The sequence below is a fragment of the Pan troglodytes genome, chromosome 13 (genome assembly GCF_028858775.2).
Source record: "Pan troglodytes isolate AG18354 chromosome 13, NHGRI_mPanTro3-v2.0_pri, whole genome shotgun sequence".
NCBI lineage: Eukaryota > Metazoa > Chordata > Mammalia > Primates > Hominidae > Pan > Pan troglodytes.
In genome coordinates, this window is record NC_072411.2 from 42,335,306 (window position 1) to 42,354,193 (window position 18,888).

Consider the following 18,888-nt stretch of genomic DNA (forward strand, 5'->3'; position numbering starts at 1 on the left):
TCGGTCTAACAATATGACCTCACCTGAGTTTCCTGATTAAGTTCTCCAAGATATCCTTTGGCCGTCTTTGAACTGAGGCAGTTACATTAAATCATGCCCAAGATTATGTCATGATTCCTTCCTCACCCACCAATTTCCAATGGTGCCCTCTATCTAGGACTAGCGCCTTCTTTTAGTAAAATGATGTAAATGATAATTACGATGTTGATAAACGCTCATTTTTCAGTGTCTCCTACATGCCAGGCACATGGGTTTGGTATAGTCAGAGGCATTAGATGGTGTTACCCTCTTTTTATAGATAAATAAACTGATGCACATAGAGGTTAAGCAATTGCCAAGGCTTGCACACAAACAAGAGGTAGAACAGAACTTCAAATCCAAATAGGCCTAACTCTAGAGGATAAACTCTTATTTTTCATACTTAATGGTTCATAAATACGTTCAGGAAAACAAATCTACAAAGCAATTTGAATATCTTTGCTGTTCTCTTTCCTTTTTCTGTATTTAAAATGGAAAGTATCCCATCTCTGTGGACATCTTAGGACCTACCCAGCAGTTGGAATATTAAAGGATCCTGTAGCAGCAAAGGCAGCAGACCCACAAGAAGTCTGCACGATAATGACACAGCCTATAATCTCAAAGCTCAGGGACACAAGCTGGCATTCTCACACCTGAGCTGCAGGTTCAAACGTCAGATGTTATCCACTGCAGTCTCTCATTCCAATCCAAGTTAGATGTTTGTCTCTCTATCTATGGATAGTTGGTTCAAAGCATGGGATTCTCACACTTGAAGAAAACACTCAACCATCAAGGTGATCTATTCATTATCAGACATGATCAACTCTGGGTCACTCTAAACAAATAAGAAACCAAAATAATAGCCGAGAAATCACAAAGTAAGACATACCTACAGCATTATCATTTACTTATATCTAATTTAGGATGAGGACATTTGAAAGGTTTTCTGGAAAAGTTTTATAATTCTTAAATATGTTAATAAGAGCAATTGTGGACTTTCATTACCTAGAGATACATGGCAGATGAGTGTCAGTTTTTCATCTAGCATGGCTTAGGAGTCAAAACACATAGAGTAACTTGTATACATTGTATACAATTTGTATAGAATTTTATGTCTTTGAAGAATTAAATCAGGAGATAGAATTTAAAAAGACTTAATATTGGGATTTATCCTTTTTTACATTCCTCAAATGTTTTACACAGCCTAAGATTTTTAATAATTAAACTTTAGTGCATAGTGCTAAATATACCTTCCAAAGTCAGAGCTGTGTTTAATAAAGTAGGCAAACATTAAATCCAGGTATGCCAATTAAATATTCACTGAGGAAAAAATGTCTGCAAAACTCTGATTAGAAATGATAAATTTTCATCTTGAAAGCATGCCTAAGGAAATACCACTTTCTATTATACTAATGAAAATAGTAATGTATTTCAAATATTTCTATATAAAGGAATTTTGAAAATTAAAGAATAAAATCATCTTGATCAGTGACATCTCTAAGTGTCCAGGGAGATGGAAAATGTAAAACTCAGCCAAATTATCAAAAATTTGATTTGAGTGAGTGACATATGGGGTGAGATTTTTAAAGTATCAGCATTTGAATTTTTGACAAACTGCCATTGTAAAATGCATATTAACAATGATGGCATCAATAGTTTTCAAAATAGTCAAAAATCAACTCATAGAGCTATCATAACAATGTTTTTTAATCAGACAAACTTATAGGAGGTATTCATAATTTTTGTTTATAAACAGTGTTTTGGATTGAGTAGTTCTTTATTTTTAAAGTAGTCCAGCTATAAAAGATTTTAGCAAGTAACTGTAAATGGTAAAGTCATCTGAGACTTGTGAGCAAGCTGAGTTGCAGATGACAGCTAAATATGGCTTATCAGATGAGGCTAACTGAAACCCAAATAAGTGAATAAGCATATGAAGGCCTGAAAAAAGAATGGAAATGAAGCGTGCAAATATAGGCCACGCCTCCACAGCCATAAACAAGCCATTTGCCATATTTAGGCCCTAATTTCTCTATCAAGACACTGAGTATGTATTAAGGTTCAATTAATTTCAGCCTGATACAATTTATTAACATATACTGTGTTAGTATCTACAGTGTTAATATTGTACATGTCTCCAGAGTGCTTAAACTCTGATAGAATCCTAAAGGCTAACATAGTTGAAAACAATTAGCAATACTAGATTTTCATTAACAAATACATGGCTTCCCCCCCCCCCCCAAAAAAAGCGTTTTTCAGAGTGCAAAGTAATGACTCAATTTTCGAAAACTGGAAAGGAATTCATGGAGAAATGCATGGTGGATAAAGCTGGATAGGAGGTAATCATGAAAAAGATTTCTATCTCAGATGAGAGCATCATAAGGAAAGTTATTGTCATCATGTTTTATGTAGCCTAACTGGAGGGCAGGCAACATCTCACCTCATCATAGTGAGAGAATACAACGCCATCTTATACACACCCATACAGTTCCTAATTTTATCTTTCCCTTCCTGTTTCCTTTTTCATTCTTTCCTCCTTTCTTTCTATCTCTTTTATATCCTTCCATACTTATTTTCTTCCTTCTTTCAAGCTACCCACTTCAAATCTATAGTTGAAGCAACGATTTCTGATATACATAAATGTACTTTGCTTCTAGTTTTTTTTTTCAATGTTACAATGCAACCAAAAATATGAGTGAAAAGTTAGATGATAGATAGAGGGATGATAAAGATAGGTGTATATTTGTCTCTCTCTCTCTCTATATATATCTTGCTACCACCCCAGTGTAGAAATCTCTATGTATATATTTATCTGTATCTATATATGGATATATATATACCTACCTATATCTATATACCTATATATACCTAGATATCTATATATAACTCTGTATAACTAGATATCTATATATGTACCTAGATATTCATATCCATATACCTAGATATCTCTGTATATACATATATATATGGATATCTATATACCTATCTATATATTTATATATGGATAATCCCTATATCTCTCTCTCTCTCTATGTGTGTGTATATATATGTGTGTGTATATATATGTGTATGTATATATATGTGTATATATATGTGTGTGTGTAGATACACATGTATATGTGTGTGTAGATACATATACATATCTACATCTATATCTATATATGGATATCTATGGATAGAGATATAGATAGGTATATGTATCTACACACACACACATATACAGAGAGAGAGAAATTTCTATATTGTGTGATAGCAAGATATATATAGATAGGTGTGTGTATATATATATACACACACATATATACACATATGTGCACGCATGCGTACATATGTATGTGCACACATGCGTACATATGTATGTGCACGCATGCGTACATATGTATGTGCATGCATGCGTACATATATGTGTACATATATATGTGTATATGTGTGTGCGTACATATATACACATGTATACATATATACACACATATATACATATATATACACACACACATATATATATACACACACATACACAGAGAGAGAGAGAGATTTCTACACTGGTGTGATACCAAGAAGAAAAACAGATTATGTAGAAGTGATTATTATTTAATCAGAATTCACTAAAATATTGAGAGTCACCTTGAAAAGGTCACCTGGCAGAATAATATATACAAACTAGCAAGGATCCCCTGGTTAACTGTGCCATTTCTTTAGGTCAGATATGTATAAACAAACAATTTATTGATATGTAATAATCAGTTTCTCTCTGTACTAAGACTTTCATAATAATTCAAAGGTTTCAGAAAATCAATTTAATTACATTGTTAATAGCATTTAACCTTTAACAAGATTAGAAATATGCATTCAATCACTGTAATTAATCAATAAAATACTAATCCCAGATACTTTTATTTAGAAAGACTATTTTTAAAAATCGTCCTCATAAATTGTTCTGCCCTTAAGGAGAAGGGATTCAGTCATTACTCTTTCATGTATATAGTGTACATGAAGATACTGCAGTGAGAAACTATATGATATAGTAAGTAATGTGTTTTTGCTTTTGAAGCCTCTGACCTTTCTCTTTATTCAGGAAGTGGTTAGATTCTTAATTATACTTCTTTACTTTTCATAATCTCTAGTCTCACTACCTGACATATAACATGTTTGCATATTCTTTATAAATAAAGCAGTACAATAAGAGCAGTTTTCTGTTTTATTCATAATGAAATCCCAAGCCTCAGTGGCTGGCACACAGTAGATGATCTACTAATATTTGTTGAATTAATAAATGAGCGCTTCCCCTTGGAAAGCAGGGCACTACGGAAGGCAGAGAACAAGAGTAATACTGCTGATTGTTTAGCTTTAAAACCCCTAAGCAAGTTGTAAATTTTTATAAATATTGGATCATCCAATGCTGGTTCGTCCTATTCTGAAACTAACCGAAGTTTGCCAGCATGGGTTTGTGTTCAGATGGAGGAATAAAAGAGGGAGACTGGAAAGGAAAATCACTTGGGAAGCAAAGACAGATGCCATCAAGTGCCAATGAGAGAGCCCTTGGATATCCAGTGCCTACATAAAACAGACACTCAGATGCTGGATCAGTGAACCAACTATTGGCCACTCTAGACATGCCATATGAATAAAAATGTGACTTGCCAAATTCCCAGAAATGTGGCATGCCACAGAATTAGACTAAGCTTTTCAGCTTCCAGTGGTCATAATCTAATCTGTGCATGGAAGTAAGCCCAATCATAAAACTGTTTTCATCAGTGTTCTGATCTACTTACTTTCAATGACTGAATGCAAAAGTCCATTCTAAATTCATGTATCATTTTAGAAATTATGAAGTGAAGCATCTGATGCTATAAAATTAATGTTTATTTTCATTATCTAAATTATATGATACCTAAATATATATGACATTATATGTATATATTTTCATCATAAGCACTCAAAATATCTATTAAAATGAAAATTATAAAAATATCTGCATTTAATTTTACAATTTACAGAAGACTTTTCTTATAGATTATCGCACTTTAAACTTACAATTTTAGGAAATAACATTTTTTACAGATAGTGTAACTGAGTGTCACCTGTGATGATGAAAATAATAGTTGGAGAAACCAAAGTTATAGAATACACTGTTAGTTCATATATATTTACTTCAGATAGTTTTACACAATTAAAAAAGAATATTTTAATTCTGCATCTTCACCTCTAAAACCTAGCATTTCTTCAACAAATCTAGATTCTCATTTGACATATTCTAGGAGTGTGAACTCAGACTATACATCCAACAAAGTTCAAAAATCCACTGAAATTGTTTTAAAACATTTTATTTATTTATTTAGGTCTAGATAGGGGATCTGATCAAAAAGGTCAGAACCTAAAAAAATCAGAATCCTACACTACTTTCTAATGTAAGGAGCAATGAAATCTGGAGTTGAAAAATTCTAGCTTAATTCTAGTTCTTCATGGTCTACAGGTACCACGGAAATGACCTTAATTCTTGTCCTGAGATGTTAATCGAGAAATCAGTTAAATCAGGTGCCATTCATTATGTGGTCCTATCCATCTGAATTTATTTGTTTCTGCCAATAAGTTGATTCATTTCTGTCAGTTGATTTTCAAGGAAAGGTTGCTCTGAGATCATCATTATAAATCTTCCAAGTTCTCAAAACTAATAAAATACAAATTGTTTTGTCAAACTGAAATTTAGATCATATTATTACCATGGGTTTAGACATGGATCTTCAAGGGATATTGCAAGTAAAAAAAAAAAAAAAATCCAAATGTAGTCACTTGACCTTTGAACTAATCTAGCACTATTACAGACTAAGTGGCTTCCTATTCCCATGGTGCTCTGTACTTAAGGTGTATCTGATTCTGTGAAGCAACCCCTGCTACACTGGTTTTTCTCTTAATAGGTTATTTTCATATTATTGAGGATCTATATTGTGAAAAATTATTGTCTGTCTCTGGCATGACGTTACATTTTAATTTAACTTTGCTTTTATTTGTTGGAACTTTCACTTTATTTGTTGGAAAATGTAGTGGATTAAAAAATGTCTACATTTATTTAATCAGATTTATGATGTATTTTTGCATCTATAAAAATGAAATTAAATGCACTATTTCACATACTTTTTTCTATTTCTGCTATTATATATTCTTTATTTGATGATAGGCTATACGACCATAGAGTAAATTATAAATCTTTCCTCCTTTCTCTCATCTTTATACCCTTGGTCTTAGAACATATACATTTAAAATTTGGGGATTTTTTTTTTTCGTTGACAGCTGACAATGACATACTGACTCATAGTCTCTTTTGCCATTCTTATCTATAATAAGGATAAATACCAAATGTTTCTAGCAGTATAGCTACAAAAGAGGTTATATCTTTTATATAAAACAGACTCATAATACCAGTTTGTAGTGATTAAATCTTTAATAGTTAAACATAAAGGATATCATATTATCTATAAGAAAGGAATTTAATTTCTTCTCTTTAAAGCATTTAAAGATTTCTGACTCAGCATTTTTTTCAAAGCATGTTTAGTAGACATTCCAAATTTGATATAAATAACCACGTTTAAAAGTTACTCTTAAATTTACATTTGAACTTTTAAAAGTGATGTTAGCAGACGCATTTAACTAGCAACAATTTGATTTGAGGTAAGCCTCAAATAAATATTTTTGTTTAGTCTGTATGTCTCTGCATAATTTATGTTTTAAATACATTGTTTTAAATACTCAATTTTGTTTTCAGGTAATTATTTGTGAATCCATGCAGTTTACTTAACACCAAGTATAGCAGAATCACAGTCATGGCTTCTATTCATGAAAAGCCATGCATTATTTTTTTTTCAGGGAGAGATTTCCCAACAGATATTTAAATACAAATCCATTAAAAGGTTACTGTTAGTTGTGAGACATATCATTTTTCAACCTACAACTAAGTAACTTTGAGATGCCTTTCATTGTCTTTACACTGCTTTGTATATGTACTCTTCCTTACGTTGTAAAAAGAAGGGTCAAAACATGTCTATAATGCTAACATGGCATAAAAGTAGAAGATTAAACCACCTTGCCCTGAGTAAAGGTGAAGCATTGTGAGATTAGAGTTGTCTCCATATCAGGTGAAGCTGGCATGGAAAAAAGTTCCTGCTATGATGCCAACAAGAGTAATTAAGCATTCTTAAAATTTTTTATTCAGTAGTGCTCACCAAAATTACTAAATATAATTACTAATATTTCAAGTGCAAGTTCCATGGTGTACAGATAAAAGTTTATCAATAGTTTAATTTTATAAACATGCTGCTGAAATTTCAAACACTTATGTGAAAAATAATGGTATGCTTCTAAGTAGTATGAAATAAAGTCCATTTCTGATCTTTTATCATTTTTGACTATACAATTCGAAGTCCGCTTTATAGAGTAAAAGTTTATAGAGTAAAAGTTTATAGAGTAAAAAGTTTATAGAGTAAAAGTTAGCTTTTACTCTAAAAAGATACATCAGTTGTTTTTCTATTCATCAGTTATACAAGCCAAGTGTCTTCAAAAAACTTTTATACTGATATATCCCCAATGCCTAGAGCAATGAATGATATTTAATGTTATTTAATATATATCAGTTGAATGAGTTAATTCTAATAATCAGCATTTGTAGTTTCAAATCACATATGAATTAATATCTGCTTGGAAAAACATACCTTGGTTTCTAATAAATTTCCTTTTATGTATAAGCATGTACGCCTAAAATTATTTTCCTCTTATTATTTTTACTTTTTTTTTAATGAAGGCATAACATTAAAACAAAAATCTGTTTGAAAAGTTTAGTTTTACTATTGGGTCAAAATGGTCTTCAACAAATTTTTACAACCCTGACAATTTTTTTGAAATAATCTACGGTAAAAGAATAACTAAAATAATTAATTATTTTACCCTTACCTCAACATTCTCTATCTTTATCACACTAGAAAATATATGTATCTATTCCCTTCACATTGATTAAAATCTAATTTTATTTTTACACTTTTTTTCTTTAATCTTTGAAACTGGAATGTAAGCACCCAGTTTCTCATGGATCATCAAGGATCTTCACGAGTTTTTAAGAAAATATGGCCCAGAACTCTGATCCTGCCTTTGGAGAGGGATCTTGCTAGAGCACAGAAAAATAACTGGGCCTAGCAGTCTGTAAACAGGATCTTTCTACTTTGCTCACATGCATCCAAACTCCTAAATTCCAGGCACTGAATTCACTTGCAAGATTGATGAGGTATGCAAAACACTGTGGCCTGTTTAATATTCTAGTGGGGTAGATATTCATGAATGATATGAATATAAAGTGAAAAATGGCAAAGAGAAGTGCTGAGATTCTAGGGAAAAGGAGAGTTAAGAAGACAAAGTAGGGGGATTAAAGAGGTTTAGCAGACATTGAGGGCCTAATGTGTCACGTAAAAGAGGTATTAACAATTATAGCAGATGCACTTTGGAGGCAATAAACAGGTTTTCAAGGTTAGAAGAAAAGGTACATAAAGTAATGTGCTGCATTAATCCAGACAAGGGATGATAAGAACCTGAATGAAGACAACACTTACTTTCTCATTAAGAGGAAAAGAGTTGGGAGAAAGTAGACAGGGCTCCAAAATGCTGTGCTAGTCTAAGTGTGAATGTTGTAAAGAATCTTAAATATTCAAATACTGAGGAAGGGGTTGGTTCTTATGGGTACTTTCACTTTCCAAATCACAATTCTTAAAGCTTTAGGCTCTGTTCGAATAATTGACCTTCCTATTAACAGGAACAACTGAAAAGATTGTTCTCTTTTCCTGATCATTTTAAAAGTACTTTGGTCGCTTTTAGCTGGGCCTGCCATAAGCTTAACAGCTCAAGATTAAAGTTCCTATTAGTGCCTCTTTTCTATGGTGTAGAAGCTTGAAACACCAGGTTGAGCCAGTATGCCATTTGAGCTTTGAGTGTTCTAGTGAGTCTCTAAAAGTCGCAGCATGGTGGGCAGGATATTGAATGGCAGAAAAATATATTAGACCAGGAGAAGCCCAGTTTTCAGAGTCAGATCCACAAAGCTAAAAGCTGTGGTTCCTATGCTCTCTAAATTGCAGATTAGGGAAAACTGCTTAATCTCATTTTGTTGGCACTTGCAAATTTGGACTAATAGTATTAATCTCAAAGGGTTGTGTGAACATTTGTTGAAAGGATACATATTCACATATTAGATAAAATAATGTGTCATAGCAACATCTCTGGGATGAAAATATTACACATGTTTACTGAGTGTGATTTATCTTGCCAGCCCTCCTGCTAATAGAAACAGGAAAAATAAATTTCCAAAGGCTTTCCCTTTGCATATGCTGTTCCCTCTTTGCATATGCTGTTCCCCCTTGCTGCTTCCTCTTCTCATCTCTTAGCTTCTTGATTTCTTCTTATCTCAGCTTAGATACCACTTCCTTCAAGAAATTTTCTTTTTTATATATATATATATATATTTTTTAAATTATACTTTAAGTTCTAGGGTATATGTGCACAACATGCAGGTTTGTTACATATGTATACATGTGCCATGTTGGTGTGCTGCACCCATTAACTCGTCATTTACATTAGGTATATCTCTTAATGCTATCCCTCCCCCCTCCCCCCACCCCACAACAGGCCCCGGTGTGTGATGTTCCCCTCCCTGTGTCCATGTGTTCTCATTGTTCAATTCCCACCTATGACTGAGAACATGCAGCGTTTGGTTTCTTGTCCTTGCGATAGTTTGCTGAGAATGATGGTTTCCAGCCTCTTCCATGTCTGTACAAAGGACATGAACTCATCCTTTCTATGGTGCATAGTATTCCATGGTGTATATGTGCCACATTTTCTTAATGCAGTCTATCATTGTTGGTCATTTGGGTTGGTTCCAAGTGTTTGCTATTGTGAATAGTGCCACAATAAACATATGTGTGCATGTTTCTTAATAGCAGCATGATTTATAGTCCTTTGGGTATATACCCAGTAATGGGATGGCTGGGTCAAATGGTATTTCTAGTTCTAGATCACTGAGGAGTCACCACACTGTCTTCCACAATGGTTGAACTAGTTTACAGTCCCACCAACAGTGTAAAAGTGTTCCTATTTCTCCACATCCTCTCCAGCACCTGTTGTTTCCTGACTTTTTAATGATCACCCTTCTAAGTGGTGTGAGATCGTATCTCACTGTGGTTTTGATTTGCATTTCTCTGATGGCCAGTGATGATGAGCATTTTTTCATGTGTCAGTTAGCTGCATAAATGTCGGAGAAGCCTAGTTTTCAGAGTCAGATCCACAAAGCTAAAAACTGTGGTTCCTGTGCTCTCTAAATTGCAGATTAGGGAAAACTGTTTAATCTCATTTTGTTGGCACTTGCAAATTTGGACTAATAGTATTAATCTCAAAGGGTTGTGTGAGCATTTGTTGAAAGGATACATATTCACATATTAGATAAAATAACGTGTCATAGCAACATCTCTGGGGTTAAAACATTACACATGTTTACTGAGTGTGATTTCTCTTGCCAGCTCTCCTGTAGAAAAATCTAATAGAAACAGGAAAAATAAATTTCTGAAGGCTTTCCCTTTGCATATGCTGTTCCCCCTTGCTACTTCCGCTTTGCATATGCTGTTCCTTTGTGTATGCTGTTCCCCTTTGCTGCTTCCCTTTCTCATCTCCTTAGCTTCTTGATTTCTTGTGATTTCAGCTTAGACACCACTTCCTTCAAGAAATTTTCTAAAGGCTAAACTCTGTGGTCTTTCTGAAGGTTCTAGTAGCCTCTGTGTTTCATTAAATTGACCTGTAATAACTCGTTTCCTTTTTAGAATCAGACATTACACTGTGAGTTTATTGAGAACAGAAAATGTTTCTGACCTCACTATTTCCTTTCTTAATGCCGAACATAGTGACAGGCTCATTGTAAACATCAAAACATATTCACTGATGAACTGACTCATGGGATAAAGCTACCCTAGAAGACAAATGGTAAAAATAATCCCATCGTGTCATCAAATACGATAGGCTTATATCTATAGTGCATAATTGTTTTATACGTTACTTGATAGTCTGTGGTTCTAATACCGATTGCAAAACATGATATCTTTGGATTACTGTCAGGTACTTCTAACTCTGTAAGTAGGGACATTACTTAATGTCCGTACTTACTGGAACCAGGGAGAGTAAGCTGTACAGGTATACTTCTGATAAGTCTAGTTCTAATTGAAATTATAATGGTTCCGCAAGCAGATTACCAGAGGACTTTGAAAGTATCAGTGAGAGAACAAGCAGGTTTTCACTTAATTTGACTACCTATTCCTTAGACACAGATCCAACTGGTCTTAATTGGCCCAGTTGGCCTAATATTATTATCATTTAATCACAAATAACTTCAGATATTGGTTAACCTCATGCTTAACACCTAGATTTAAATCCAAAATGTCATGCTCACTTGTTTATTTATTTTTATTTATACTAGTAATTCTTGTTCTAGAATAGTGAGAAGTGCAGCTATATTTGTTCTTTAACAACTTACTTAAAGAATACTTGATTTTACTTTTACCATTATTTATCTTTGCCTCTCCTCCCTGGGCTGCTGCTGTTAAAATTAATTTGCATTTCAGACCTCAGGACTTTATATTGCTACTAGAGTTATGAAATGTTTTTACTCAGCACAACTAAGAGCTGATGTTTTCCCTCCCACTAATGGACCTTTAATTAGGCACTGTAATGAACCATTCTGTCATTCCTTCTTTTATAGAGAGAAGATTTTGTATATGCAAGATACAATTTTGACAGAACACCAGGTCCACTGAACCTTGTCGGCTTACATCTAATAGATCCTAAATTTATTATGCTTTTGTCAGCTGTTGAATTTGTCATTTTAATGCCACTGTCCACAGACTTATTATGCTGCCAAAAAAACAGCATCACCATACTGCAAGAATGTTTGTTGACATCTTGATCAACAACTCCTGGGGTCCAATTCTGACTATAATATTACTACTTCGGGACCTTGAGCAAGTTATTTAACCTCTGTCTAAGGATTAATTGGTTAATTTTAATAAGTGCTTTGCAGTAAAAGGTGGGAAGCGCTCTGACTACTAATAGTGATAATAAAATTATAATGCAGCTCTTTATAAAGCATCAGGCTACCTCAGACTGTGATTCTATTAAGTTGTCAATTAAAACATAAGCTAACTGAATTTATTCTTTGGAAGGATCCAAACTGCTATACAAACTATGGCCACATAATATTTTTAAACTTAGTTTAAAAAATTAATTTAAGAATACTGTTGTTTCAACTAATGAAAAGATAAAACCAAGAGGGGAAAATGACATGTTCTATGTTGGTCTACCAATTGGGAACCAAAAGACAGAGGAGAAAATACTAGCTCTAGTTGAACCACATACAGTTACAAGATCGTTGAACACTGATTAAATGTAATTTTACATTTAAAGTAAATTGATTTTAAATTGATTGTTCTTTTGTTAACATTTATTCAAATCATTTATTTTTATTTATGTATTTATTTGTGTGATTCTTTGTTCCTTTGTTCATTTGGCAAGTGCCACTGTTGGTTGTAGTCTCAAAAAGATCCCAGACAAGTAAGGGGAATGTACATAATCAACAGGTAAAAATGATCAGAGTCAGAAGAGGAGGGAGAGGTTGATTCAAACTGAGAATTTGAACAATTTCAAAAAGAAAATGGTGTTTAAGCTGAGCAGAGTCACAATGTCAGGGAAGCTGGTTCTATATAGGGAAGGGCAATTGGTGTGGTTTTACGAGAATAAAGGAGAGGCTGCAGACCTAGGATGGATAGTAATAGGGGTCTTCATTAAGTGGGATAGTAGTGTTGTCCTTCATTTGCATGGAATCATTTGGGGTCATGACAATGGTGGAACAGAAAATAAACACACATGAGTTAGTGGGTGGAAGTTGTGTTGAGATAGTCTGCTGTGTTGTGAGGAGGGGAATGAGTGGTGAAGATGTGAGCAATACATGAGAAAAGATAATTAGTGTTATTTATTTATTCATTTATTTATTGAGATGAGTCTTGGTCTGTCGCCAGGTTGGAGTGCAGTGGCGTGATCTCGGCTCACTGCAAGCTCCACCTCCTGGGTTCACGCCATCATCCTGCCTCAGCCTCCCTAGTAGCTGGGACTACAGGCGCCCGCCACTGCGCCCGGCTAGTTTTTTGTATTTTTCGAAGAGACTGGGTTTCACCGTCTGTAGACCAGGATGGTCTCGATCTCCTGACCTCGTGATCCGCCCGCCTCAGCCTCTCAAAGTGCTGGGATTACAGGTGTGAGCCACTGCGCCTGGCTAATTAGTGTTATAAAATAATATAGGGATGTATGGATGTAACCAGGTTGTATTTTCATATAAACTTCTGGCCTGTGATGCACATCATTTAAGAAATAAGTTAGGCAATGTGAAAAGGAACATTGGCCTAGGGTAGGGGCATCTACATATGTTAAGGAAAGGCTAGCCTAATATGATAAGAATAAACAATTGGAAAATAAACTACTTTAAATGTTTTCTTGCTTCTGCAGAAGAAGTCCCTCTGTACCATCAGAGGCAAGATACTAAGTGTTACGCTTGATTCTCAGATAAGCCGATGATTATAGCTTGACTCTGTGCTGTTTCATGTAGTTCCTAAAATGACCAAAGACCTAGGCTACTTTGTGTGAAAATTCAATGATATTTAATGTAACTTGGGGGTGTGACCTGAGCCCTGAAGCTAAATTGCCTGGTTTGAATCTTGGCTCTCGCAAATGCTAAATAGGTAATATTCAGAAGCCTATTTATTTTTTCCTGGTGTCCTCTTCTGTAATGAGACTAAAAACAATATCTAGTTTATTGATAGGATTAAACGAATTAATAAAACTAATGCAAAAAAGGAATTAATTACAAGTGTCCTTGGGTGTAGAAAAATCTCAATAAATGTGACTGTGATAGAAAGCAATTTTATTGTGAATAAAATGAACTATGACTGACCTTTTGAGAATAGATACTTTGGGGCAAAGAGAGGGAGCATGGAGATCCATTAGTAATAATCCAGGCAAGAGATACTGGTAGAATGGAGTGGTGAGAAGTATTCAGATGCTGAGTATATTTAAAGGTAAAATTGAGAGTGAAAACAGGAGGTGAAAAAAAGGGGCGGTCAAAAAAATTCAATTATTTTGGTCTGGACAGTGAGTATATTTTCTTTTAAAGAGATAGAAAAGACTATAGTACAGATTGAGCATCTCTAATTGGGAAGTCTGAAATGTGAAATATTCCAATATCCAACAGTTTTGAGTGCCAACATGATGCCACGAGTGGAAAATTTCACACCTGACCTCCCGTAATGAGGGCAGAAGATTAGTAAAAAATACACATAAAATTACCTTCAGGCTATGTGTATAAAGTGTATATGAAACAGGAATTTTGTATTTAGACTTCTGTTCAATCCCCAAGATACCTCATTATACAGATGGACATATTCTAAAATTCGAAAAAATCTGAAATCCAAAATACTTCTGGTCTCAAGTATTTCAGATAAGGGATATCCAACTTGTTGAAAAATCTTGGGGTAAAAACAAATCAGTTTAAATTAGAGTGATAACAAGCTGTCAAATAGACAATTAGGTATAAAAACCTGGAATTCAGGAAATAGGTTAAGCAGGATATGTAAATTTACAGTCATTAGTATTTGGATGATGTTTTAAAAAACACGCAATTGGGTGAATTTGCCGAGGCAGTAGGTCTCAATTTTGGTTGCATGTGTGAAACATCTGAAAAATTTAAATAATATAGATACCCCAACACAGGCTAGAGGAATGAAAATCTTTGTAGACGATGTTTTAAGAAGGATGAAATGATTAACTGCTGAAAGTAGATGTAAAATAAGAATTGAGATTTGATCATTACATATGGCAACATGGAGGACATTAAATAAAATCAATTAACTTGACTTTCATAAAAGATATTTCAGCAGAACAGCAAAGACAAAAACCTGACAGAGGTGGGATCAAAAAATATATATAAATAGAAGAATTGTGGACAACAACTATATTTTCAAGTAATGCTTCTGTTAAAAAAGAGGAGAGAGTAGTAAAATAAGGTTATTACAAAAAAGAGATGTGGGCACAAGTGAAGGTTTTTTCCAGAAAGAACTTGGCAGACAGGAAAATAGTCATAAAGCAGGAGAAAGAGGGGACAATTGTGGGAGATGTGTTCATAAGTAGCCAAGAGGGAGGGGTCAGGACTTGAGATGGAGAGCATAGGATTAGATGTAGCCTGGGGTTCCTAGTAACAAGAGGAAAGACAAGTACATGGGCATAGGAGAAAGAAGATGGGGGGATGTGCTAGTTAGTGTGAGTTTGCGGCAGCTCTCTTTAGATGGTTTCTATTCATATAAATGAAATATAAAGCAAGTTTCTCAGCTGAGGGTAATGTTAGGGAGAAAGCATTGGAGGTTTCATGAGAAGGAGAAGGTGTGACATAGACATCTAGGGGAGTGGGAGAGTCAATGGATTAGGGAACTACATAGAAAGCCTTAGTAAGTGCCCATTTGAAATTAGTGATAGAACTGAAATGAGGCCAACCAATATAATTATGAGTCTTTTTCAGTTGCATTCGCCTATGGGATGTCAATTCAGGAGAGATGGAGAATTGGATTTAACTACAGTTATGATTTGCTAAGAAGTGCAAAAGAGGGGAAGAGAGAGGAAGGGAGCTGAGGGTGTACACAGGGAATGGTTATAATAATGGACCATGCAATCAAAGCTGAGGGAGGAAGAAAGATAAAATCTTTACAATAAGAGAAAGGTGAAGAATGGGTAAATAATTGTTGGAGTGACAGAGACTGAACCTGAAAAATAGAGGATGGCTAAAATTAAGATAATGGAAGGAGTGGATACAGGAAATCAGAAGATTAACATAAATATCAAAGCTGGCTTCTGGGTGCTGCTTTTACTTACAGTACTGACATCTGTCTCCGGTGTATTCCGGCTGGCAGTGGCAGTAAGGCTGATTTCCAGCAGTCACAATGCAGGTTCCTCCATTTTGACAAAATTCCTCACAGACTGTCTTACCACAGTTTGGCCCAGTGAAACCCAGTGCACAGCTGCAGGTGGGTCTCCCTATTGGAAACAGTAAGTAATAAAAAGCAAGTTATTCAACCAAAATAGTTTATTTTCAAGGAATTTTCATGGGATAAAAGTTGAGAAGCCAGGTTTCTGGTCAAGGTCTGTCCATGATTTACTCTGTGACTTTAGGCAGTAACAAGACTTCTTTGGGTCTCAGTTTTTCCTATGTTCAAGGAAATCTAGGTTAGAAGATATCCAAGTTTCAATTCAGTAAAATAATCGAAGATCATTTTATGAATAATTAATTATACCTGCATGCATGTATTGTTTGCTTAAAGTACTTCTTATTTTTATGTCTGTTCTCATATCAATTTGGCCCTTCCAATTATTTTTATTCTACTTATATGTGATAATACAGATTATATTTTCATTAGAACCTAAAATACAATTTCACATTGTTCAAACATCATCTACCAACCACCGCTGAATCTACATAAAACATTAGATTACACATGTTATAAATAAATCTTGTAATAAGTTTAAAGTAGACATGTAATTTATAATAATTAAATTTAGTAACATTACTCTATTTGACTTAAATACACATACTGTGGTTAGTACATAAGTGCTAAATCTAATTTTGTCTAATTTTGATATTGTTATTCACAAGAGTGGACTGTACTTGAAGTCTAGTAAATAATAGGATGACTTAGAAGTTTAACATGAACAGCACATAAGACCAAATATGACAGATCATCTTTGACTATTTTTCTTTATTTACTCTGTGGGGACTAACATCAGGATGAAAGGTCAACAATCCTGTATGGTGTTTTGAACATAACACAGTTAACTCTTGTATATTAGGAATAAGTTTCTCTAACTGCTCAGACTGTCAAGGCCTGAGTACAAAATGAAATATGGAACTAGCTCTGTAGGAGAAGAGAAGGAGAAAGAAAACAAAATGAATGGATATCATTTAAATGGTAAAATAATAAGTTTCAAAGTTTGCAAAAATGTAAAGAAACAACATGAAAGAGTATGAGAGAGACTTATAGATTTCAGTTAAGACTCAGACAATATCACTCAGTTGACTAGCAGTAGAGAATATTCAAGCCATCTTTCTCTTGTCTTTGTAGACCTAGAGAATATTCATGCCATTTCTCTGTCATCTTTGTAGACACAGAAGTGTAATTAAACTGATTAGAGAAATGCATGAGTGTAAATCTTACTAAGACTTAAGTGTGAAAATGATATAATTTTCTCTATTGCTATAGATTCTACATTGAAGAAGTCTAAATCTTTTGAGAAACCTTCCTCAGCGAATACAATGCTTACAAATAAAATTCATATACATTTTTAAGAAAATGAGTGAATTGAGGCTCCATAACGTATTAACTGTACTTTGAAAGGACTCTACATGCTCAGAAATGCTAGAGACTGATGCTCTAAATGAACAAAGTAATATACATTTTTATGGTGAGTAATATTTCTCTAAAACTTAGCATTTATGAATGTTATTAGTTTGGTGGCAGATAAATGCCTATTAATGGCCTGAGAAACAAGGTAAATTTTATATACGTTAAACGCTGAGTAATCTCATATTTTTTTGTTGCCAAAAAATGTTCACTAACTTTTAGTAGATATTTTCCTTAAAATGGCAATGCAATTTTCTAGTTGTTGTTGATATAGAAACACAGTATCTTCATTGGCACCTTAGTAGGTGAAAAACAAAGCTACAGGACAACAAAACAAAAATGGTAGTAAATGAAGAGGTTAATAATTGTTGGAACGTGATTAATGAAAAAAACAAGAGCCCAAAACAACAGAAGTAATTATTCAATTACAGTCAATAGATACCTTACAGAGATATAGAACAAGTAAATAGCAATAAAAATTACCATGAGCAAAACAATGAAATAAACAGTGCGTAAAGTACAAAAACAATTAAAGTACATTAGAACAATCTGAAAAGGTGCCACACAAACATATGATGTGATCACTGTGGATTCATTGTTTCCTATATGTGTTTTTCTTTTTTTTTTTTTTTTGTTTAAATTAGGGTTGGAAAAAGAAGTAAAATGATACAAGTGTGAAAGAAACAAACGGCACCTGCTGAGGTACTTGAAAATTCTTCTATCCCCATCACTCAGAGAAATGACACTGAGCTTTCATGGTTTTGTCTCATTTACAGCTGTTTTGAAACTACAGCAGAGTGACTAGGTTGTCCACAGCTAGCATATGTCTTAGATCATTCAGAGTGCAGCTGAATTATTTTAAAAGTTCTTATTTCTCTTTCTTTGAAGAGCAGATTTCTTTCTGACAAGTAGAAATCTTCATATTCAGGGGAATATTACCTAACAGAAATTATTTGGTGATACAGCTGATCTTTTGTTTTCTGATGGGAAATGAACTTTCTGTTGCAGAACTGTATAATGGGCCCTATTTGCTGTTTTCAAGAATCTCTCTAGGTGCACCCTAAGACGTTGGATTGGAATCATTTACAGAGATTTTTAGGTAGCAGAATTTGATTTTAATACTTGAAAAAGAAACAGTCCTGTTACAATGATTAAGGTATAGATTTATAGCAGCGATGCATCCAGGGAGCTGGGGAGTTGACAGCCTACAAGGGTAGCACAATATGAAAGAACATCAGTTGACATTAGGAAAGAAGGGGAGGCTCCATACCTTATGTTTCCGGGCTCTAAATCAGTCTAGTTTTGACAGTTTCCTTAGCTCAGACACTAAGAATAAGGTTTTCAGACTGCCTAGATTCATAGCCTATGA

At 34.1% G+C, this 18,888-nt stretch overlaps 1 protein-coding gene across 1 annotated transcript in view; it reads right to left on the reverse strand.

Annotated features, from left to right (window-relative positions):
• LRP1B (LDL receptor related protein 1B) overlaps positions 1-18,888 on the reverse strand; it is a 1,946,873-nt gene that overhangs the window by 50,470 nt on the left and 1,877,515 nt on the right. Inside the window, exon 87 of the mRNA XM_063790432.1 lies at positions 15,997-16,158. Coding sequence (XP_063646502.1) covers positions 15,997-16,158 — 162 coding nt within the window. The remainder of the gene's footprint in view (positions 1-15,996; positions 16,159-18,888) is intronic.